This window comes from Phymastichus coffea, unplaced genomic scaffold, assembly GCF_024137745.1.
Source record: "Phymastichus coffea isolate CEN01 unplaced genomic scaffold, Cenicafe_Pcof_1.1 PCOF00161, whole genome shotgun sequence".
Taxonomy (NCBI): domain Eukaryota; kingdom Metazoa; phylum Arthropoda; class Insecta; order Hymenoptera; family Eulophidae; genus Phymastichus; species Phymastichus coffea.
This window is the reverse complement of record NW_026706972.1, coordinates 260,105-284,433: the sequence shown is the minus strand read 5'-3', so window position 1 is coordinate 284,433 and position 24,329 is coordinate 260,105. Positions and strand designations below refer to the sequence as shown.

General features: G+C 44.6%; 2 protein-coding genes across 10 annotated transcripts in view; both read left to right on the top strand.

Annotated features, from left to right (window-relative positions):
• The window catches only part of LOC131672873 (myocyte-specific enhancer factor 2), a 40,543-nt gene extending 19,403 nt beyond the window's left edge, over positions 1 to 21,140 (top strand). For 3 of the 8 annotated variants that reach the window (XM_058950376.1, XM_058950375.1, XM_058950378.1), the window contains 9 exons: positions 12,003 to 12,158; positions 12,230 to 12,433; positions 12,781 to 12,933; positions 13,037 to 13,172; positions 13,238 to 13,473; positions 14,032 to 14,216; positions 15,055 to 15,227; positions 15,306 to 15,666; positions 15,749 to 21,140. In XM_058950376.1, coding sequence (XP_058806359.1) covers positions 12,105 to 12,158; positions 12,230 to 12,433; positions 12,781 to 12,933; positions 13,037 to 13,172; positions 13,238 to 13,473; positions 14,032 to 14,216; positions 15,055 to 15,227; positions 15,306 to 15,664 — 1,500 coding nt within the window. In that variant the 5' untranslated portion in view covers positions 12,003 to 12,104 and the 3' untranslated portion in view covers positions 15,665 to 15,666; positions 15,749 to 21,140. Of the gene's footprint in view, positions 1 to 9,228; positions 9,559 to 12,002; positions 12,159 to 12,229; positions 12,434 to 12,780; positions 12,934 to 13,036; positions 13,173 to 13,237; positions 13,474 to 14,031; positions 14,217 to 15,054; positions 15,228 to 15,305; positions 15,667 to 15,748 lie in introns of those variants that run through there. The other 5 variants (XM_058950377.1, XM_058950380.1, XM_058950382.1 and 2 more) reach the window with 5 other exon arrangements.
• A 963-nt stretch (positions 21,141 to 22,103) lies between these two features.
• Positions 22,104 to 24,325, top strand: LOC131672896 (methionine aminopeptidase 1). 2 transcript variants are annotated; one of them, XM_058950424.1, is made up of 7 exons: positions 22,104 to 22,142; positions 22,218 to 22,349; positions 22,435 to 22,486; positions 22,859 to 23,094; positions 23,175 to 23,397; positions 23,498 to 23,773; positions 23,884 to 24,325. In XM_058950424.1, exons 2-7 carry the CDS (start codon positions 22,239 to 22,241, stop codon positions 24,114 to 24,116), a joined length of 1,131 nt encoding a protein of 376 aa, XP_058806407.1. In that variant the 5' UTR covers positions 22,104 to 22,142; positions 22,218 to 22,238; the 3' UTR covers positions 24,117 to 24,325. The 2 variants fall into 2 exon arrangements, with proteins under 2 accessions (XP_058806407.1, XP_058806406.1); XM_058950423.1 differs by having other exon boundaries at positions 22,120 to 22,159.
• Positions 24,326 to 24,329: the final 4 nt, after the last annotated feature.

Here is a 24,329-nt window from a genome sequence, read left to right as displayed (position 1 = left end):
AATAAAAGCCAAATCAAATCGCGTCGAACTATTTTCGCTCCGTATCAATAATTCTCGATTCTCGTTAGTAAATCCGTAATACAAAATCAAAAATAATTCATACGGTCCATTCCTTTGAAAAAAGAAAAAGCACCGTACGCTTCTTCGTCGGTTGTTGTACGTAGCGGAACTGAAGAAAGGCCTGCCTGCGCTTTATTAGATCGATGTCATTTCTGTTCGAGCGCTGTCGTGCTGACTTATTGCTAACGAGATTACCATGTCTTCGTTGCCAAGCTAATGCTGCGATCGAAGTGCCTCGTACGACGGAATATATGCAATTTGACGAACGTGCGACGGCGCTCTGTGAAATTTCAGCTTGCCGATGACAACGTGATATCCGATGTTTTTGTTCGACGGTTATCGCGACTTTTAGTTTTAAAAAGCTGTCGCGTTATTACTGCAGGTGCTGCAACAAAATTGAGATTGAACGAAATATATCTGAATGTTTTGCAAAATGCAAATATCGAAGTTGAGAGGCAAGATGTTTTTGTTAATGAGATCGATGAATGATCTCGGATCATCGACAGCTTTTTCATCTTTTATAGAACATGCATAATGCGATATTGAATTGTCGCGCGTAATCGTTGATCAATCGAAATGTCCGCATCAATTGAAAATGCTTTTCATAGAAGTATAGGCGGACATAATTAAAAAATGAACGTCTAGACGTGGCATTATTTCGTTGCCGACTTCAAAAAGGACGGGTCTTTGCACCAGACTTGACTTTTTAAGCGCGCGGGTGCGTTTCCTACTCGCCCGAACCGATTTCTTTCGGGCTGATCCCATTCCAAAGGGTATACACACCAGTTGGTCTCGTTTCATTTCTATCGGAATTGACTTTTTCCGCGATTTGTGTCACAATTGACACAATTGAAAAAAATCGCCTCCTGAATTTCAAATGTTTACACAAACAGAAGGTTATAGAGATCGGTAGATTTTTCACTAGACCGGTAGCTAGATCAAAACTCGACAAATCGAAATTCATTTTACGGAGAAAATAAACCCGTAAAATTGATAGAGATGGCCAATGATCCTCGTGAGAAGGTTTAATAATAAAGAAAAATTTATCGGCCGATATAGCACGTAATGAAATAAATTTTGGAGGTTAGGATTATTACAAGCATGAAATAACCGTTAACTAAATCACGTGTTTTTAAATTTTAATCCACAAATTATAATCATTATCTTGTGAACATTTGAAAAAGTAGAACAAAACTACAACAAAATTATAAATTAAACTGCCAGTGAAGCAAAGAACACAACCTGAGTTTAACTGTAGTGGTTGATCACGTGCTTCACGGCAACGAAAGGCAGAGGTAAAAAGTGGGCAACCGTCACAGTAAAATTTACGCCAATGACATGAAAAAATTATGTCGAATATCCATAATTTTCACGAGTTTTCTGTATAAATTTTCAATGCTCAAAAAAGTATGGATTTGTCATTATGGAATTGAAGTTTCTTGGTAAAAAGTAATTGCATTATCGGTCTGTCATCGTAATTTTTGGAATGAACTTTTTCTCTGTGTATAATCACGTGAAATTACAGAGTTAATATAAGTAATTTATCAAGTTCACCCGCATTTGGTAGTTTTACTGCAAATACACAGTCTCAAATTTATTAGACACTATTTTCAACGAGTCTAGAATTGTAATCATTGACTTATTTACGTGATAGACTGCTGGTATTTTGTTCATCGCGCTATTGAATTGGATATCGATTAGAATTGTATTTATCGATCCACGCAAGAAATCATTGCAAATTCTTTGTTTTCTTTAATTATGCGTAATCCGGTGGACAAAAAGATTTATTGATACGTGTGCTGCGTTCTTAATCGTTGGCATTCTCAAATGAAGTTGTAAACAAGCGGAAATGTCTTTTTTCAAGCAGACGTATTTCTTGAAGTCGGCAACTTTTTAATGAAAAAGAAAAATGTACTTATATTTTACGTTCAAATTTGAACAACATCCGGTTCGAAATGCGATAATTTAGGCTTCTTAGTATTACAGTGTTGCATCTGTTTTTGAAAAAAATGGTTTCAAATGTCCAACAATAATTAACGATTGTAGCAAAACATTGGTAAATACAGCAAAGTTTATCTGGCAAATACGGCGTTTTATTGATCCAGCACCTATACGAGTTTGATCGGCCACAGACTGCGTGCTAATCGATGTCGTCTAACGTAACGCGATCGTTCTCGAGTCGAAGCGAGTGGCGCAGAGAGACGCGCGTGGGCTTCGAAGCCTCCATTGTCCACGAGGAGTTCGGCGCATAGCAAGCCGGCGGCTAGCTCGATCGTGCGCGAGCTCCGCGCCGCGTCCAAGACCAACAGCGCGTTATCCGAGCGCGATCGCCGCGCGTCGGTCCGCGCTCCGCGAACGACGCTAACGTTGCGCCTGATCGACGAGAGCCTGCTCGCATCGGACGTCCGCGCCGAGGCGAGCCGATGACGTGGGTCGCGGCGACGGCGACGGCGAGGCGCGCGCGTTCTTTTTGAAAGCCTGCCAACGGCGCAATCGTCAGCCGACGACCACGGCAAACAAAGTGCTAAAGGTCCGAGCCCGCGCCGTGGCTCCGCGCGTGCTGCTATTTTTGGTCGGCAAGATTGTCGCCGAGCTGCCTCGCGGTCCAGACGCCGTTCCCCGAGCGTCGACCATTTGCGCGGCTGCATTGCTGGCACGAGCGTGCGCTCGGCGCCCGGCGCGCTCCTCGACTGCTGCGGCGGCCGCGTGTCGCCGGAAAAATGTCGGGCCGAGCGCGCGAGAACGCGCGCGCCGTCCGGCCCTATCTAGGTGAGTCGGCGCGCGCCGTCCGCGGCGGCGAACCAACTGAAACAATATTATCCGAAAGATGGCTGTTTGCGCAAGCTCCGGTTTATTTTCGAGAGGGAGAATCGCTGCTCTCCGCCGCCGTAATAAGCCGAGAGAAAAGAAGCTTTTCAATGAAAAAGCTCGGCCGAAAGAGCGAGTCAGGGTGGCAGTGGGTCATCGACCTCGCGCGCCGCCGCCGCCGCCGCCGCCGTCGCCGCTGCAGATTGTCGTCGATTTATCTGTCTCCGCTGTCTAGCGGGCGTGGGCGTGCGTGTTTTTTTCTCTCCCTCTCGCGAGTCCCCTCGCGGTCTTTAGGGTGAGCGGATATCCGGAGCTGTGCGCGCCTCTTCTATGTGCTGCAGCGGATTAAAGATAACAAATATAACACGGTCGATGGCTTTTTTACGTTTTTTTTTTCCCTCCCCTCCCCCTCCTGCTTGCCTCTCCGGCCGAGCCGTCGGAAAGCCGGTATAATGAGTTTTCGAAAGCGCGCGCCACGGCGAGCAAGACTGCGTCGTCGGCGCGCGGCCGAGACGAGGCTAAGAGTCTCCCGGAGAGATCGCTCCGGGTCCACTCGGCTGGCGCGAGCAGCGGCAGCGAATCTGGGGCGTCCCTCGCGCGCGCGTGTACGCGCTCGCGCACGCGAGGCGGCGACTTTCCGTGCGGCTCGGACGCGTGGCCCGAGCGAAACCAAAATACGCCCGAGAGCTCGCTCCTCTCGAGTGCGTGGGCGCACCGCGAGCCTCCCCTGGCCGCCGGATCCTCCTGGCGTTCGGTGGCAAAGCTCCAACGTCGCGTCTGCGATTCGATTGTTCTTCGTTGGATCGCGCGAGAGTCGCGAGAGCGCGCACGGAGAAAAAAAGTCGGCGGGAGGGTTGGTGCGTCTGTTCGTCGGCGAATTAAAGAAAATTATCGGAGAAAGCCCGGCGCTCGTGGGGTGGCTCGCGGGGTGGCTCGCGGGGTGGCTCGCGGGGTGGCTCGCGGGGTGACTCGCCCGATAAATCTCGCGAGCGCTCAATTAGACGAAAATTAAGGAAAAGTGCATCCGAACGTCATTCCGCTGAACGTCACGGGGCGCGCGCGGCGTCATTTTCGATGTCACTCGCTCTATTTTCGTATCGACCAGCTTCTCTCTCTCTCTCTTTCTCTCTCTCTCTCTCTCTCTCTCTCTCTCTCTCTCTCTCTCTCTCTCTCTCTCTCTCTCTCTCTCTCTCTCCCTCTCTCCCTCTCTCCCTCTCTCTCTCTCGCTCGCTCGCTCGCGCGCGCGCCCCTCGCTCGTGTGTGCTCGTGTGTGTAGGTAGACGAGCTAATGAAGATGGACCTTTCTAGATTTCACTTAAGAATTTATGCTGCAGCTGCACAACGGTCGATGAACGCCAACCACGTCCTGCCTCACTCGTTCTCTCGCTCTGTCTCTGTCTATCTCGGTTCTGTCTGTGGCAATGATATGTGCATCGATTCTCTCTTTTCCATCTGAAATGTGTGAGCGCGGCTTGATCCTTTCCAACTTGCAAATCCGCCTGCGAAACGCGCGCGAGGCGGATGCAATTGCCTAGTGCTTTCGGTGCTTCTCAAGTAAGCACCATACTATCGCCACCTCACTGTAATTCTGAAAAAGCGAAAAAATAATACAAACATCGCGTTTTCTTTTTTATTGACCTTACGAGTGAAGAGGGCTCGCAACATAACCAACGACGGACCTAAGTATTTCGAAGCTTTTGAAGCTTCTGTTCTATCAGGCCATAGCGAACATTAAGAAAGTACTCTCGGATTGAACATTCGAGAAAACGGAGTCAAATTATGGCGCATTTCTGGCCAAATTGCTCATCTACATTTGAAACACGGAAATTAAGGATACTGTATAATCTATTAAGGATGCTATAGGATAATCGTCGTAATATTCAGCTTCCAAATGAAGTATTTCCAATATTGAAGAATCTATTCTCTTTCAGTGCTAACCAATACCGTAAAATCAATGATTCCGCCCACGTAAAAAAAAAAACTATTAAACTTTATTGTTATGGTTATTTGATTACTCGTAGTCTAGACTTTTTTGGATTAATGAAAATGCGATCGTGGGATATCCGGCAGTCGATTATTTCGATGTTATTTGATAAATTCCTCTGTTTGCTCGCGAATATGTAGATATCTCGTTCACGACAAGGTGGCGAAGCAAAAAAGTCAGCTAATTTTTGAAAAATTGGAGAGTGCGCCTTCTATCTTTACTACGTTCAGTAGTAATTTTTAATTAACGGTTTTAATATGAAAGCCAAGATGAAGTTTTATTATTAAAGGCAAGGTTATAATTACAATGGTGAAACGATCGGTTGTTTACATTTTTAAGGGTTATTACTCAGCACTAAACTGTTTTGTATTTTGTATGAATTGCTTAACCAGTTAATGTCAGGACCAACTCTCGAAATTCTTGGCACATACATCGATTGATAGACTTCTATCTTTTACAAAAGTTTTCATTCACATTCTAGAAATCAGACAATTTTTTGTGTTTTCGCGAAAGCACATTAAAACTGATCTCCCAATCAATAACGTTTGCTTTCGAACTGAAGCTCATTCGATTCTATTCCGATGTGATTATCACGAGATTGATTGAGATTGACATCGAACTTTTTCATTTTCGAAATTGTCAGACGCTGATTCGGGCACTATCGTTAATAAATGATCGCCATCCGAGCAGTCGACTGCAACTCTTTTCGATAACGCCAAATTGTCCATTTGAACGAACCGTTGCTGTGGCGATAACTCGTCAATCGGAAATAAAGGCAGAATGGCACTCCGCAGGCATTTTGAAGTTGGCTCTGGCGCAAAAAAATCCACGCGTCAGGCGAGGCACCGAGCGAGCGCAACGGCTGCAAGCTCGCCCGTGCGATCGGAGAGCTTGCGCTTGTTCCTTGGCGGCAAAGGTCGCACGAAGAAGGAAAATGGATAAATAAAGCAGTCGCCGCTGTCGGCCTGATCACCTATATTTATACACTGCCCTGCAGCGGAGACGCCCCTCAAAGAAGGCAAATTAAGGGATGATTCTTGCGCACAGCGTCTTCTTCTTGGTCGTCTCGGTCTTGTAATCAGCACTGGGCCGTGATTCGATCAGGCTCGTTAAAGCGTACGCGTGTTGTCGTCTCTCCTTTCCTCTTTTTTCCAACCCTCCTCCTCTCTCGCTCTCGCTCGCTCTCTCGTCGCCTCTATCCTTGCGCACCGCCGAGCAAGTGGCTCGCACGCCAGCCTGCAACGCGCTCGCGCGGTGCGGACACTCGCAGGCACACCGAGACGGAACACACGTATATTGTCTTTAACGCTCGCACGGGCTTGCAAGTATATTTACACTGCGCTTCCTCGCGTGCACTTGGCTGTATTTATAACTGTCTTTTCTCGTAAGATTGACATTCTTTCGCGGCGCTTCGCGAGCGCTCGTCCGGCCGCCGACGATCAGCGGACCGAGCGAGCGCGGCGTCGCGATAGGCGCGCTTTGTATTAGAGATGCACAAAAAGCGCTTTGTGGCGAGCGCACCGTTTCGCGCGCTCTCGACAATAGGAGGTGGCGCGCCGGCTCGCCCGACAAAACGAGATCGGACGCGGCACCACGGCCGACGCCGACACGAGCTCGGCAAAAAATAATAGCGCTTGAAATGTTTTCCAATAATTATGAAAGCCCGAACGTCGATTGTGCGCGCGCGCGCGCGGGCGCGCGGAGCGGGAGCAAAAAAAAGGAACAACGCGACGCGAGCGACGGGGAGGGCCGTCGTTTGTTCCGTTGGATGCGACGCCCTTTGTAGCGCTGATTTGACCCGACCCCCCCTCTCCGCCGCTGCGCTTTTCAGATTTTACTAATTCACCCGACGGCTTCGCGAGACCGTCGGAAGCCGAGCCCCTGGCCAGAGCAGCAGCACCGCGAAAGTTAATTGGCCGTTCTCCTCCCGGGCCCGCGCTCGCCGCGGAACAGTCCCATTCGCGCTTGAAAACCGCGTCGAGAAATTCGCCGGGAAAATAGAAGGACCGTGAACGGCGGACGAAGCAGGTTCAAGTCGAGTATCGAGGACAAACAGCGCGCCTCTGCATAATACAACAGACCCCATTCCACTTGGTCGGTTTCGGGTATTTAAAGAGATATATCGATTAATCGTGCCGACGAAAGATGCTACCGCTACTGGCACACATATCTCGAGAGGAGCTGTTTCGCCCGACAATTCCGTATCGGAGAGACGGAAGCTGTTGTTACGCGGAGGCGATAAAAACGTATCTCGCGCGCACGGCGAGTTCCATTCGCCCCGCCCGTCCTGCCGAACGGATTTCATCTCTAGCCGCCGCAGATTATTCGCGAACCTGCCTTCCAGGTCAAGTCAATCGTCAGTTCGAACTGTGCAGCGAGATACCAATTGCAGATGGCCGGCGCGCGCTCCCCGAACAAAGGTGAACGAGGAGCGTCCGTCCGTTGTGCATCGTCGGCGAGCAGGGAGCCGGGGCAGCTCGGCAGAGGTGGGCCCGGCCGACGTGCAACGAAAAGGTTCCGAGTAGCTTCTCCGCTCGATGATTTCGCGGGAAGAGTCGCGACCGCCGGCGCGGCGACGGAATCCATCGGGGGAGACGCGGAGACGCGGAGACGCGGCGGGCAGGGAGAGACGAGCGACACGAGTTTTCGATCCGAGCTCCCTGCCGAGAGCCAGAATGCATTTCACCTGTTATCCTGTCGGTCTGTCTCGCTCGACGCGTTCTGGGGCTTTTCGACGGCCAAGGCGGCGATTCGTTCGCTACCCGCGACGAGTTTCCGCGATACGGCTGATCCCGAAAGCGAGGCCGTCGCGTGACGCCGATGATAATCGATGCCGAGTCAGGGCAGGTACTCGTCCGAGCAGCGAACGCTCCGTGTCTCTCTCTATCTCGCGCCGACGCGTCGCGTGGTTTTCGTCCTTCATCGCTGCACCCTTCTTTGTCTCTGTGCGTCTCCTCGGCGCGCGAGCTGTTTGGCAGCGCGATTTTTTTTTCTATTTTTCGGCATTTCACACGCGCCGACCCCGCGAAACTCTCGTCGTCGTCGTCGTCGTCGTCGTCGTCGTGCTCACGTAAACGAAACCACGGCCGAACGCACACGCCCTTGAACGTACGCGTACTTGGCTCGAGGAAAAAGAAATTCCAGCGGAGCCCAAATATTTACTTGCAAGGCCACGTGGTAAAAAGATGGAAGGGGGTCAGCCATTTGGCTCACGGGAAGACCAAAGGAGCGAGGAACGCTGCTGCCGGTGCTGCTGCTGGGCGCGCGGGTATAATAGAAAACAAACGACGGAACGGAGCCGCAGCGTCAAGGGGGTAACTCGACCAGCTGACCGAGGAGCGCGGCCATGTGTTGTTGCTACAGGAGGCGTCAGTCTCCTGCGGAGGGAAGACGGAGGGAGAGCCAGCGCGCGCACATGGCCCGAGGAGATACGGTATCCGGCAGAGCTGCGAGAGATTTGTCGTTCGGGGGCATCGTCGTTCGGAGAACGTTCACGGGGTTGGTCGCGTCGCTGTTTCGCACGAGCAACAGTTCGCGGAGAGAAGCCAAGGGCTGCCTGCATTGCGAGCGAAATGCTCGTCGTGTGTTTGCCGAGCGAGCGTGTCAGCGCGGAAGAATAACGAGCGGGGATCGACGTTTCATCGACACGCCTCTCTGACATTACAGCCTCGATTGGCCTTCGACAAAAAAGCCTCAGCCGCGCTTCTGTCAACGTGATTACGTACGCGCGGCTGTGTACACACGCGCGCGCTACATCGTCGGAGGCAAGAAAATTGACGAATAAGAGACAAGCTTAACGAGAATGAGCAAAGGGAGCAAGCGAGAAGAGAGCGGGGGTGGGGGTTCCCGGTAAATGGAGCAGCGCTGCGGTCAGAGAGAGAGAGAGAGAGAGAGAGAGAGAGAGAGAGAGAGAGAGAGAGAGAGAGAGAGAGAGAGAGAGAGAGAGACCCTTCCGCGTGCGACGATCCCGCCGCTCTGCCGCCGGCAACGACCCGCGCCCGGGGTCCTTCCTCGCGAATTGGTCGGAACGCCGGATTACGCAAGCGCGGCCGATCGGGGGCTCGGCCGGCCGGTCGCTCGGTCGCCCCCGGTCGCCCCCGGTCGCCCCCGGACGGCCGAGCGAGCGAGGCGCGGCGCGCGGCGAAAAGCCCGCGAAAATCGAAAGAACCCAGCCCGTGTGCGTGCGCCCGAGCGACCGAGCCGCCGCGGCGACCGCGTCGCGACGCCGAGCGATAGGCTGTCGTCCGCGCTGACGTCAGCGCGCCGAGCGACCAATGGGCTCGCGGCCCGCTCCCCACCTCTCGCGGCGCCGCCAGAGCTCGGCAGCGGCGCGGCTTTAACAGCGGCGGCCAAAGCTTCCTCTCCAAATCTTTGGACTTATTTCAGGCGCGCCGGCCGAGGTGTGCGCAACTGTCTCTTTTTCTTACTTTATACACACACGTACATGTCCCTTGCGCCCACGTTTCTCTCGTCTCTGCTGCGCTGCTGGACTTTTCTGTGCGTGTGCTCCAATTAGCCGTCGTTGTGTGTTGCCGCCGCCAAAGTGTGACAAGTGTTTGAAGATTCGCGCGCACTTTTCTTTTGTTGATTATTATTTTTCCGGGGCCCGCTGTGACAGTGAATTAGTTCTTCTCCGTCGTCTCTTGAGAGCGAGAGTAGTGCCAAAAACGCGACGGAGTCGGTGAGGATGCAGTCGCTGAGTTAGGGTGAGTTCTTTTTCTTTGGGCTGGAACGAATCTTGGAGAAAAGGTAGAGGAGAGAGGGACAACTCTGACTTCCGGTACTCCCGACGAACTTTGGCTGCTAGCCAAATTGGCAGACGTCGACAACTCGGGTTTCGAGGCGGAGCTTGCGAGAGACTGTTTTCCTTTTCTTTCTGCTTACTTTCGACGTCGTCGCCGTCGTCGTTTTTTTGCGCTCTCCCTTGGAACGAGCGACAATGTCGAATGGAGAGCAACAAGTACACGCACGCACGCACGCACACGTACACGCGCTCACGGGAATTTTTCGAGAGAAACTCCATTTTTGTTGTCCCTTGTCTCCTAAACAGCTTTACATTCAATTATTTTAGCGTGAAAGTTGAACGTATAGGCTTTAGGTTACGAACAAAGATCAATCCTCTGGCTACCGTTTCTCCGAAATCCTCTCGACGAAAGAAACAAACGCGCGCAACTTTTCTCGGAAAATTCATGAAATCAAGCGCTCATAAAGTTCACTGCTCGAGCATTTCTCTTGTTTTCGGCAGAAATCGTTAAGGCGCGCATACAGGCCAAATCCCCGGTATATATAGCGAAGGCGTGAAAGAGAGAGGTTGGAAAAATCAACGAAGCGCGTCGGAAAATGACTAGCCGAGCCGAGAGAGCTTTCGATCCCTTCGCTCGCTGCCGATGGCCATTGAACCTGTCCACACACGCTCACACCCCCGTCCACTTGGCGAAAGCTCTATAGACCCGTCGCGCACACGTATGTAGCGCCACATTGATCTATGCGCGCGGCGCGCAAAGCGAGAGAGAGAGATATGCAACAGGGTGCGCCCGTCGAGGCGCCGCGTTTGTCTTTTCCGAAAGGCCAGCTTTCGGGGACAAGTCTCCTACGGAGCTCGCGTTGATCCACGTAACGCGTGTCTCCCCGCCACGCACACAAAGGCACGAGCGAGCTCTCGTGCCCTCGACGTCGCGACGGCATCCTCGCGCGGGCGGCCGGCTCTCTTTCTCTCGGCGCTCGCCGATCGGCAATTCGATCAAGGTGTAAGGCGTATAGGTCAGTGCGCTGGTCGCTGACCCCCTCCCCACGTACCGCGGACAACTCTGCCCCGCTGCTGCTACTGCTCTTGTATAATAAACCGAATTCGATCGCGCTCTCTCTCTCTTTCTCCGTCTCTCTCCGGCTCTCTCCGGCTCTCTCCGGCTCTCTTCGTCTCCGCGCCTTCCGATTGCTCGTTCACTGCGCGCGAGAGGCCCTTTTTGTGCTCGCGGTCGTTAGTAAAATATGCAGAGCGAGGGAAGATGTGGAAGCCTACATACGCGACGACCAGGCGGCAAACACGTGCGACGCACATTGCCCGGCGCGCTCGGGGCTCTATACCTACTCCTACGCCCGCTTTCTCTTCCCCGCTGCGCCCGTGCAAGTGTGCGTCTATACGCCCGGTTTACGGCCGCCGCGGCGCGGCGCGTCTCCTCTCTCCGGCCGGCTTTGCCTCCGTCGCTTCACCTGCGACTCGCCGCCGATCGCGCAGAGCGCATCCCGTCGTCGTCCGCGTGTCGAGGCGGCGCGGCCACGTATACCTGCCGGCTTCGTGCGCGCCTTTCAATTATTAACAGAGCCGGCGAGTTGACTCGCCGTTAATAATAGACTAAAGCGACCTCGCCACTGCACGCCGCAGGCGCTCTTGCGCGCAAGTTTCTCCTGATTTTCGCGCTACTTCTCGATTTCAAACACTCCCCTGGCAGCTTGGAAGCGCGCCTTCACCGCTCGTTACCGGCTCGTTAAAGCCAAATTACGATTGCGGACTAGCTACGGATTCTCGGCGCAGCTCTCGCCGTCGAACGCACGAAAACTGCTGCCTCGTGAACCGCGCATCGGCACGTAGCGCGGTTGTAAACGAGTGCCGAGCGACGGCAAATTTAATGTCTCTTTGTTTATTGTGCGAGCGGACTTGAATATTCGAGGGCGATTAAAAGTGAGACGCGGTCGACTCTTAACTCGCTCTTTGTCAATTTTTCGCCAAATTCCACGCATTTTTACTACTCTCTTCCTCGTTGGATTGCACAAGCATGTCGGCTTGCCTCGTTAACCACCTCTTCGCGCTAGATTTGTTGTTTTTTAACAAAGTTCTTTTCACCACTGCGTCGAATGCGCTTTGCTTTTGCTCGCGGTAGGCAGAGAAGAGCTACAAATGAAAAAGGCATATGCCGCGGCGGTCGAATGCAATAAGCAAGGGAAGAAACGCCGTTCGCGCACGGCTCTGCTAATAAGCGGAGAGACGCACTGCGAAAAATCCGGAAGGCCAAGACGACGCACGCCTACGTCGTTTCGCAGCGCGGCTGATTATAAATTGAACGGGCTATCGACTGCGAGAGCTCGCGGCGCGCTCGAGTCGTCGAGAGCAAGTTCAGTCGCGTTAACGGATGGCGTCCCTCTTGTTTTTCAGTGTTTGGCAACATTCCACCCGGAGGTTTGACAGATCAGTCCTAATCAGCGCGAGGAGCTTGACGAACACACACGGCAGAGCAGCACACGGACAGAAGGAAACATGGGTCGGAAAAAGATACAGATCTCGCGTATCACGGACGAGAGGAATCGTCAGGTAACTATGCGACTCGCCGTAGCAGCATCGAACGAGCCGACTGTTGTGACGTTGCTGCGTTTGTGCCCCAGGTCACCTTCAACAAGCGCAAATTCGGAGTGATGAAGAAGGCGTACGAGCTGTCCGTCCTGTGCGACTGCGAGATCGCATTGATAATCTTCAGCTCGAGCAACAAACTCTACCAGTACGCGAGCACCGACATGGACAAAGTTCTACTCAAGTACACCGAGTACAACGAGCCCCACGAGTCGCTCACCAATAAAAACATCATTGAGGTGAGTCCTCCATGCCTCCTCCTACCCCCCACCCCCGCCCTGTTTTCGTTATTCGGCAGAGCTTTTCCGAGACGAAACAAAGAATGGCACGCTGGCTGTCGTCGACGTGACTGCTTGTTCTCTATACCAAACCTCCTTGCAAATCGTTGTGCCTACATCTGTTTTTGTTTTACTTATTTATTTTTGTGTCTTCTTTTATAAAAATCAACCGTGCGGTATTACCAAAAGTATGCATGCAAAAGAAAAAAAAAAAGAAAAATAAGACAAAGAAAAACCGACGAGAAAAAGAAAACAGTGTGTGCCCTCGGGCGGTGTGGTCACGTGAACCTGTCTGCTGCAACTTGCAGGCGCTCAACAAGAAGGAGCATAAGGGCGCAATGTCGCCCGAGTCACCGGAGCCCGACGCGCCTGAATACAATCTGACGCCACGCACCGAGGCCAAGTACGCCAAGATCGACGAGGACTTCCAGATGCTCATTAGGAATCAGAACGGCTCGAGGGTTCGTACATCTCTCTCTCTCTCTCTCTCTCTCTCTCTCTACTAACTCTGCTCTTGTGCGCATTGCGATGTTTTAAATACTGGTTTTTTCCACTTTGTTCCAGGCGATGGGACAATCCAACTACACTCTACCAGTCAGCGTGCCTGTCAACAACTACGGTGAACAAATGCTCGGCTCTAGTCCGCAGATGGCACACACCAGCATTTCTCCCAGACCTTCGTCGTCTGAAACGGATTCAGGTAAACAGCGTTGAACGCGCGATCGACTTTTCCAACACGAATATTAAGCCATCGGCTCGCCACAGTGTATCCACCGGGGAGCATGCTGGAAATGAGCAATGGCTATCCGACCTCGGGTTCGCCGATGGGCGGTTCGCCGTCGCCTGGACCGTCGCCAGCTCTCGGAGTGCCCGTTTCCAAGAATCAAGCTTCGAGGCACTCACCTCAACCGCCACCGCCGCCACATCCGCACAGGGGCAACTTGCGCGTCGTTATACCAACGCCACTCGCTCAGTCGCTTGCCGAAGACGCCAGTTACGACGTGAGTGATATTTTACAGCTGTGAGACAACGAACGACAAGAAAAGCTTTTTTTCCTTGTCACTTATTACTCCTGAACGATACGTTTCGATGACAGTGCTTGCCTTTTTCATTTGTTTTGCGGACTGTCTTTGCAGCGATACGAAGCTGTTTTTCTTACCCTCATCTTTTCGATTGCGAATCGCTACGTTCGTTTTTCTTTCTTTTTTTTAATCTGTATCTTACGAAAGCTCTATGAAATTGCTGTATTTTATTTTGTAACTGATATCTCTTTAAAATTTTGATTTTTAATAAAATATTTGTTTTGAATTCCAACTGTATTATATCATCTCGTATTTTTCTAGTAAAGTTTTTACACCCTACCTGCACAAAATAAAAAAATACATCTCGTTACTCTAGTGAAAAATCATTATTTTCTTAAATATTAAGCGAATGACATTTTTACTAGGGCTTAACAAATCTATCCGAATTAATTACGTAACATAATAATACACTAATAAAACTCATAGTAATCTCGATGAGTTGCATAATAAAAAGAATTATTTTTGACAACCACAAAGGGCGGCCATCCGCAGTCATCGCTGAACACGCCAGTAGTAGCGTTACAGACGCCGACAGTGCCGGCAAGTTACACCAGCTTTGGGCCGACTGATTACTCAACGGATCTCGGCAGTCTTGCATGGACTCATCAGAGGTACGTTGATGACTTGTCAATGTATTCAGCAGCCACCATGTCCAGTATAAGGTAATTCTCATTCAAAACACACATTAATTGATGTTACTACGAAAGAAACTATGCGTCCAGTTTTCGTTTTTCTTTTTCTCTCTTCTACTTGTGTTTTCTTTTTCTCATACGATTTTCTCCTGTTTGCTCTTTTCTTGCATGAGATGCGCATTTCTCTTATTTATGTGCCTGTATTGTTGTTTTGTATCCTTGTTCACTGAAAGTAGATAATTTTTTCCAATGTTTCCAAAGCCGCACATCCACTGGACTGTTATAGTTTTTTTCTGTAACACGGTTTAACTCCTTCCCCACCTCATAGCATCAGCTGCTTTCGAACTAACTTTAGCACAAGGTATATATGTATGTGTAGTGTAGTGTAAGTGTAATGTTGTGTGTGTGTGGAACAATGCTTATAGCACATAATACTGTTTTTGGGGAGACTATAATTCATTACGAAAAGCTATTTTGCATGCATAAATCTCACTGCATGCGGGGATATCTTACTAATCCACAAAGTACGTTTGCTCATCAATATACATTATACATTTATGAATGAACCAAATTTTTGTATGTGCGCGTGTGAACGTGTGATTACGTTTGTAACTGGTGTTGTAAATAATTCAGTGTCTGAGTAAGTATTTTAAAATAACGATTTATTTCCTTTAATGAACGTGAGCGATCAGTGATTAGTTTATTTACGAATGAAGAGTTTGATTATTTGAACTTGGAAAGATAATTGTCGATTCAAACGAATTTATATAAAATATATATACACAAGCAACGTAATTAAGGCACGAATGACAATGAAAAGAGCTATTTGGGAGAATCGGGACGGAATTAAACAGAAATAAAATTTCAGCAGTCTTCCTCACTTGGCGGTGTCGAGTAGTACACCACCGCCGTCGACGTCGCCAATTCCTGTCAAGATAAAGAGCGAACCGATCAGTCCACCGCGAGATCCACACGGTGGCGGTTCAAATGGCTCCGTTAGTGGTCCAAGCAATGCATCCGCCGCCAATCTTCACCATCCCGGTTAGTAATTTCTTCGTATTTACTTGTCCACGGCTACAATCAGGATAAAAGTAAACTGTTTTTCATTCGCGCGCATAGGTCACACGAGCCTAAACGTAAGCGGTCCGTCATCGTCGTCGGGCGGTGGACCACAAGCACCGCCGCCGCCGCATCACGTGAGTCAACAGCCGCAGCAGCAACCGCAGCAGCACGGCGGTCCACAAACGTTGAACCTTGTGTCAGTGAATAGGCCAGGCAGTAATCCACCATCGTCATCGCATTCGGGTAGTATAACCCCGACGAACTTACCATCGCCTGGTGCGCATCAAAGTCAATCGGTCGGGGATATGCGCTCGAGCCACGGTAATCCAGCCGGTGGAGGTGGTGGTGCCGGCAGTGATTACGAAAATGGACCGCTCATGAAACGCTCCAGGATCACCGAGGGATGGGCGACTTAATGGTTGGTGTCGACTCTATTCCGTGAATAATTTTCCTCTCGAGTGGCGACAATTCATTCCAATCTTCCTTTCGTCTGCGTCTAGGTGCGCAAGCTCAATGCCAGCAGCGTCGTCAAGCTCAAACGTCGGAAGGCCGAGCAGCACAAGCCGTTGCTACGATAACTATTTCGAGTCATCGTCGGTGATGAGCTTCGCCTCCGCGCGTTACACCTGAACAAGAAAAACATAAAAAATATGACGAAAGACAAGAGGAATAAGAAGGGAAAAAGATAACGAATATAACGCTATTTCTAATTGGTAGTGACGACAAACGTGAGAGCAGGGTTGCACTTGAGAGAGAAAGAAAAAATTCTTTTCCGTTCGATTTCCTTCCGCGACGCGGCGACCTCGGCAGCAGACAAATCCGTTATTTATATTTTGTTCGCGCGTGACAAGGAAGCGCAGGAATAGAGGAGTGATTGTTTGATAATGAAAGATAAAAAGACAAACAAACAAACGATGATGATAAAATGTGGTGCCATAATGTTAAAACTTTATATATGATATATAATATACGAATATTATATATACACACATAAACGCGCGGTAAGGATTATCTATATATATATATATATATATATATATATATATTTTTTCATGTATATAAATAAGAGGTGTTGTTTGTATATATACACACATGTGTCGCAAAGTAAGCGAGAAAGAGAGAGAGAGAGAGAGAGAGATAGAGAGAGTGAATACGCGAGAGGTTTCCCTTTTAATATGCGGCGACACACTAGCTGAATGTGCAATGATGCTGAAGGAGAAACTATGTAACACAAAGTGCGCGCGGAAAACGCATTTTTACCGCATCCGCAGCACACACAAGCGCGCGCGTGCACAATGTTGTTGTGTTTATTGTACTTGGTACGGTGGTAATCTCTCTCAAGGCGGCATAACCCGTTAATATCATATAGCTCATCTCTCTTCCTTTTTTTTTGTTTTCTTTCCCTTCTTTTATCTATTATATCTACTTTTTGCCATTCGAGCGGTGGTTACACATCAACATTTGTGCGTACTCGATCTAGTCATTTAAGTCGTATCCTTCTTAATTTGCTCTTTTTCTTTCCTTTCTATTACATATAACTTTGATCGATTGACCCCTTTTCTTTCTATCATTTTTTTGCGCGATTTTTTTTCTAGATTGATAAAGAGAAACGATATTCATTTTTTTGATTTTAAGTTTTATGTTTTTAATATTCTTCGTGTAAGTAATGACGAGGATCTCACACGCGTGCATGATGATGATTCTGTTCTGCTAATATATATATGATATATATTATTTTTTTGTAATTTTTGTGAGTTACATTAACGGTCTATGCCTGCTGATTGATACGTGAAAGTCGGCCACTGTACTCAAATTATTCATATTATATGAGAACAAGATTCGACATTAATATATTATATATACAAATATATATTATTAAAAAAATACTATTTGGTAGATAGGCGTATACTCTATAGCATTGTTATAACGAATGTATTGACAAACACAAATTCAGACATTAATGAAAAAATAAAAGTAATAGACCTATATATATGACTATATTGTGCAGTCAAACTCCTCAGGTTACCTGTTGATTGAGGGATAAATTTCAATGTTTGTGCAATTAATCGGTCGATGAATCGATTTGTTAGTGAACTGAAAGGTCTGACTGCATAAAATTTTTCACGAGTATTTTGCACATTTGATATTAAAGTAAAAAATAAAGCTAATGAACGATTACTTAACAAACCATACGAAGATTATAAACGACAGAAACCTTTTCAATGCCTAAATTTTTTGAAAATGAAAAACATCTGACGAGGGCTCATCTCACAAGTATGTGTCAGTTTTTTAATGTCTGTGAAATGAAAAATCAATTACGGAACGATTATTCGTATAGATTGGCTATTGCGTGTAAAGATGAACATTTTTTTCTAAAAAGTCAAGCGATAATTGTGCTTAACGAGGAAAAGTCTAAAAAAAATGAAAATTTTCAAAGTTTGTATATATACCGCGTATATACTTTTCATCGCGACCGCAAGTTCACGAGGTCGCAGATTGTGTGATGATTTAAATGAAGAACCAAACGTTAATCTAACGTTAAGAAATTAATCTTTAAGATGTAAGCGATACCAGTTTTTATCGAGTAGACCAACCAAATTGCTTGTCCAATTTTATACACGTGGTATTTAAAATATCGCGTGTATCAAAGTGCGACAACAACCGAATTTAGCGTTGCATTATTGTTCTATATAAAAGAAAAAGTTAATAATTATACGTTGAATAAAAAAATTGTATCAATAGCGTGCAACGAAACGGTGATTGATTTACTAACGGTTAAGATTGGTATTTAAAATGTGAAAGAACAAAGAGATGCGCGCGTAAAGTCTTTGTAAACAATTATAGAATAAAAGAAGATATATATTCAGAAAAAAATAAGAAAGAACAGTGGTACTCGTTGAAGCGTACCGATATTTTCTCTGGAGCCTTGAACTCTATGCCTTAATAATCCTTATCATTATCTCGAAAGACATATCCTCGTGAGAACTGCTCTCGTATGAATAAATTCGAAATGAAAAAATATGTGTAAAAAATGGAAGCAAATTACATCAGTACAATTTAATTATATAATCTTGATGGAGTACACAGGTAATTCGAAGTAAATAGTGCCTGGCACCGTTTGTGGCCCTCCTGTCATTTAAACTATATCGTGTAAATGATTGTCAGAACGAGAGAGTGTTTCTTTATGGCGCATATATTATATATATAGGCATCTGCGACTTTTTTTTTCTTTTTGCGTTTATTTTTCCATTTCTCAAATCCAAATGAGGCTGCGTTGAAACTTGTTACTTTGATCAAATGCAGATGATTCGTTATTATCAAGTAAATTCATTGTGCTTTCGCGTGAGATCGAAAGTTCATTTTTTTCCGTTTTTGCCAGTGTGTTTAATATAGAGAGAAAGCAACATGATTATTCACCGTTACACATATGAATATAAATATATATATATATATATATATATATATGTACCTATATTGTATAACTTCAAGTTTTTAAGGTAATCACAAAGTGCAATCTCTTAGCCAACACACTTTTTATCAGAGAAAAGACGGGCGAGAGTAAAGAATAAAGTTGTTATTTTTCATAAAAAGAAAAAGAAGAACGCTGATGTTTTGAACGTATTTTCTTATTGGCGCAGAAAATTGAAAAATCTTGATTTTATAAAATGCAATCATTGCGTCACTCTCTGTCCAAGCCAGTGTGATTAATTGTAACAAAACAAATAAGTAAACTATGTCGATCAGGATTAATGGACCACTCGATGTTAAACTGTAGATTTAGAAATGAAAAGAAAAACTGATGCGGAGCCGGACAAAGCTGCCATAGTCGAGTTGTTGTGTTATTTTTATTTTTTAGTTGTGTAAAAAACGAAGCTTGTTTTTATTTGTCTAATTTTGCGAAAAAAGCTGTAAACTCAAAACACAAAAGCTTTTGTATTACGAGATGACTATCACTGGAGATTATGCTGAGTAGAAGAATATTATGTAATAAAGAAAACGTTTGCAATAGTATAACTCAAAGTTTTTTCTTCGAGATGCAATTGTCCGGTGTCCGATTCTGCGTACACTAACTCACAATCATGTAAACAATGTGATTCGTTTGCTTGCTTAATGAAAGTGGAGAAATTGCATTTTTTCCGATATGTACCTAGTTAACTGTGAAGCTTTTTCGAGAGAAAAAGAGACGAGAAAGCGAGAAAGAGAGAGAAAGAAAAGAAACGTTGTTGCTTACGGAGTCTATTAGCCAAAATCAGGGTATACGTTGATTTATTTTGAAAGAAAAAAATAGAAGAAGCATCTATCGCACGATTTAATTTTCATAGCAAAGTCGGCAAACTCGTCGCACAATGGGATAACGCGGTATTGTTGTTGATAAACGGCACGTCAACGTGTATAGCGCAAAAGTTTCTTGTATGTAAAACAACGTTATATATTATATATAAATGGTATGTACATACACGAAAAAAATGACCACACCCATAATTACACACACACACACGCCACATAGACACATACACATACATTAAATGTACCTATATAACGATATATTTTTCATTCGGGGACGAGTGAATCCAAGAAGGCAATTGCGTGTGTGTAACCGTAGTATTAGTTTACTCGAGATATTGCGGCTCTCCGCCCAAGCGTAACAAATTTTCTTCTCTTTATGCTTGGACAATTGAAATGCGGACCACTAAAATTGGCGATCGTTTATTTTTCAAGTCAATACATTAGTAGCGGCGTATGTTAAGTCAACTCATATATCAGATACATGCAATGCGAGAAAGAGAGAGAAAAAAAAGCTTAGCGAACATTTCCGAAGATTTTTTTAACATATCCAGTGAAAATAACAAATAAGTATAAAGATCTTCGCGTTTCAACGAAGATTTTTGTACACCGTGTCTCCATTTTTCTCATTTCTTCTGTTTCTTTCTTTTCCGCTTGAACGTGCTTTTCTTGTCAGATCGACGGTGACTCCATAGAAAAATATACGTAACACGAAAAAAAAATATATATATAGTCGCAGGAAAGTAATAGAAAAAAAATATACATGAATAGGTAAGCTCATATAGTGCCATTGTAAACTCTCGCCTTCTCGTTCAGCGTATATACAAAAGAAAAAAATGGAGAACGCACACAGACACAATTTATACAGGCAGAACACGTACGCACGATATAAAACGCACTAAAAAAGGGAGTTAATTTGTGAACTCCTAAAATGACGTATCTCATGTTTTTTGCTGGTGCTCGACGATTGTTGAAATAAAAAATAAACAAAGTGTCACTATTCATTATATCATAAAGAAAACTACTAGCGTATATGGATTATTATAAATACCATTACTATTGTCATTATTTTATTATTGATTATTATATATGGTTAACATAGAGCTTTATTATTATTATATATTATATATATATTTTAACGATTGAATCCTCCCCGAGGGTGAGAAAGCGAAAAGAAAAAATGAAAAAGGTAACTGCTGTACGTTTGCATTATTATTGTCGCCTATCTATGATCATTACGTTCGGAGCGATGATGATTTGTCGGTCAGTAAGCGCGAGTGTGCGAGATGTTTAGTCCTCTTCATTGTTACGTGCGAAAGTGAGAGGCAGAGAGGATCTGCGCGAGTCAGCGCTGTATGTGTGTGTGCGTGTATCCCATCACGAATAATTAATTAACCAAGGTTTAAATGAGATATCGCGAGCTGAGAATGTTACGGGGGATTGATGAATAATTTAAACTGAGCGGCAAGAACTTGTGCAACCACGGATTAATAAAATGACGTACACATTAATATACACACATCTGCGACTATTACGGTTAATATTTCAGTGTATCAGCATAATGACATATTATTATTACAATGATGTTGCCCATAGAATACATTTTACTTGGTTTTTATATACGGTTGTTTATTCATTCACCCCGACTTACACAAATCCCTTGACTTCTTTTCATGTGATATGACCAAATTAATTTGTGTATATGATTTCCAGAGAAGAATTACGACGATATATTTTTTTAATTTAATGACAATGGCTAATGAAAAGAATATTCTGTGAAGACAATTCTCCATTTTGCCAGGGAAAGGCTCTCAAATCGCAAGAGCATGGCACAAGTAGTATAAGTCGTCGTAGCGTCAGACTGTTGATTTATGTTGATGCGTTAAATTACGTCATTTAGAAATGATCGCAAAATCGGGAGTACGCTTTAGTTCTCTTTTCAAACCATTGAGCTAGAATTATTCTAGTTACATATCAAGTTATGACTCGAACCATCATGCCACATCTTTACTAATTTGATATATTTAGGCAAAATTGAAAAACATTTATATCCATCAAGCGAGCTACGTTTGAATATTAGAAAAATAGTTGAAAATATCAATTTAATTTTACAATATAAAATTATTTATATTTTTTTTTACTATTCGACAGGAAACCTACCTCATCTGGTTCACATATCTATAGAGTAGATAAAATTGAACAAATATTGATCAATGTTATTGAACGCTGAAAATATAATTAGACAACAGCGTATTTTAACAGTGATAATATGTAATGTTCGAATATTTAAAGATATTTTTCATGGATTGCAGAAGTTTTTATAAATCTTTTGTTAAAAGAGTAGAATTCATCAGATGTGATTGCTGTAACTGATAACTCAAACTCTATAAAATAAAAATATTATAAAAAAAATATAAATAAAATAATAATAATCGGTATTAATTTGAAAATTGAACGTGGCGCCAAAACGGGCTCAAGACGACTGCTTCCATCTATTGCTTAGGTTATTTTCAGAGAATATATTTTTTGCAATCGATAAAGTAATTTCCTATCAGTGATGAAAAAAAATTCGGAGCTGTATGCAGGTCAAATCTCTCGGCTCACCGCTGTGTATGCTATATTATCGAGTAAATAGCCTCTTTTGAAACCTTTTTTAACGAGATTAAGTACAACTGTGTTCAGTAGGTATTAATAATCGTAACTACGATGCCACAAACTCCACCAGCATGCGAAACTCCCGGCTGCACCGCTCCAGCAAACTTACAATGTCCGACTTGTCTTAAAATTGGAATAAAAGGCTCTTATTTCTGTACTCAGGTATTATAACCTTAACTACTTTGACTTCATAACTCTTAGAATCCTTTATTAATCAACCATAAATATGTTCATTGAAACATGACAGGATTGTTTCAAAAGCAGTTGGAAGGCTCATAAAATTCTACATCAACTTGCAAGTAAGTTGATGTATTACAACTTTTCCAGTTTTGCCTTCATTACCATGTGATGTAATCGTTATTTTGAAAATTAAATGTATGCTTATTGACACTGTTGTTTGCAAATATAAGTTACTGCAGTTTTCAAGATATTGCTTTTCATATATCATACTTTATTGACTATGTATTAACAAAACAGACATGAAATTTCTGTCTAAAAATAGCATGATCTCATGAGTTCAATTTTAGATATTTGATTAATGTAATCAGTTTAAGGAGAAGTTCAATAATTTATTATTTAATTATTTAGCTATTGGAATATGATTAAATATCTGAGCTATTGATATATCCTATATATTGGTCATAATAATTAATAAATTTTTTTGTCTGTAGAAGGAACCAACCAAATTGATTCAGAGGAATATAATCCTTGGCCCTACTATCAATTTAGTGGAAAGTTACGCCCTGCTCTAAGAGAAGTTGTCCGCAAACTTCCAAATACTATTGCAAGACCAGATTATGCAGTTCATCCAACTGGTGTACCACTGAGTGAACAAGCAGTAAGAGGTTCTGCACAAATCAAGGTCTTAGATGATGAAGAAATTGAAGGGATGCGTGTTGCATGCAAGGTAGTGGATACTTATATTTCTACAAAACTATATCAACTCCCAAAGAACCAATTTAAAATAATGATTTATTATCTTTTTAGCTTGGAAGAGAAGTTTTAGATGAAGCTGCAAAAGCATGTGATGTAGGTGTGACTACTGCCGAAATAGATAAAATTGTTCATGAAGCATGCATCGAAAGAGATTGTTATCCCTCCCCTTTAAATTACTACCAATTTCCAGCAAGTTGCTGCACATCAGTCAATGAAGTTATTTGTCATGGGATTCCAGATAAGAGGCCTTTGGAAGATGGTGACATTTGTAATGGTAACTACTTCTGATAACTTATAAAAAATCAAAAACAAATTATTATTCAGTTATATAATCCTTGAAAGAGATATTTTCAACAAAAAAACATTTCTTCTAGTTGATGTCACTGTATATCACAATGGATTTCATGGAGACCTTAATGAAACATTCTTAGTTGGAAATGTTAAACCAGAGATAAAAAAACTTGTTGAGGTGACTTATGAGTGCCTTTGTAAAGCCATTAATATTGTACGTCCAGGTGAAAAGTACAGAGAAATAGGAAATATTATCCAAAAACATGCTCAAGCAAATGGTTTGAGTGTTGTGAGAAGCTATTGTGGCCATGGAATCCATCGTCTTTTTCACACAGCTCCTAACATACCACATTATGCCAGTGAGTTTTGATGAATTTTTCATCACTTTTGTAAACTCACTAATTTTGATTGGAATGCTTCTTTCGCTAATGAAGCGGCAGAAAATATTTAGGTCTAAATTCTCTTTTAGAAAACAAAGCAGTTGGAGTAATGAAACCTGGTCACTGTTTTACAATCGAGCCCATGATTTCTCAAGGTACATGGCGTGACGTGATGTGGCCGGATAACTGGACTGCAGTTACGGCTGATGGTTTATGGTCAGCACAATTTGAACAAACACTATTAGTAACTGAAACAGGATGCGACATTTTAACAAAGCGATTTACCAATGACGGTAGCCCGTGGTTTATGGACCGCTCTTAGTCACTTGCATTTAAAATTTTTTATTTTTTATGTAAATAAATTACAAACTATCACATAATAATAAGAACTGAACAATTATTTTGCTTAATTTTTATAATTGTTGATGTATCATTGAATAGTCTGAGCATCATATCCAATGATTTATTATGTTATGAAATTAATTTTATTCAATATTATTTCTCATGTTCAGTAAACATTAATCGCTAATCAATA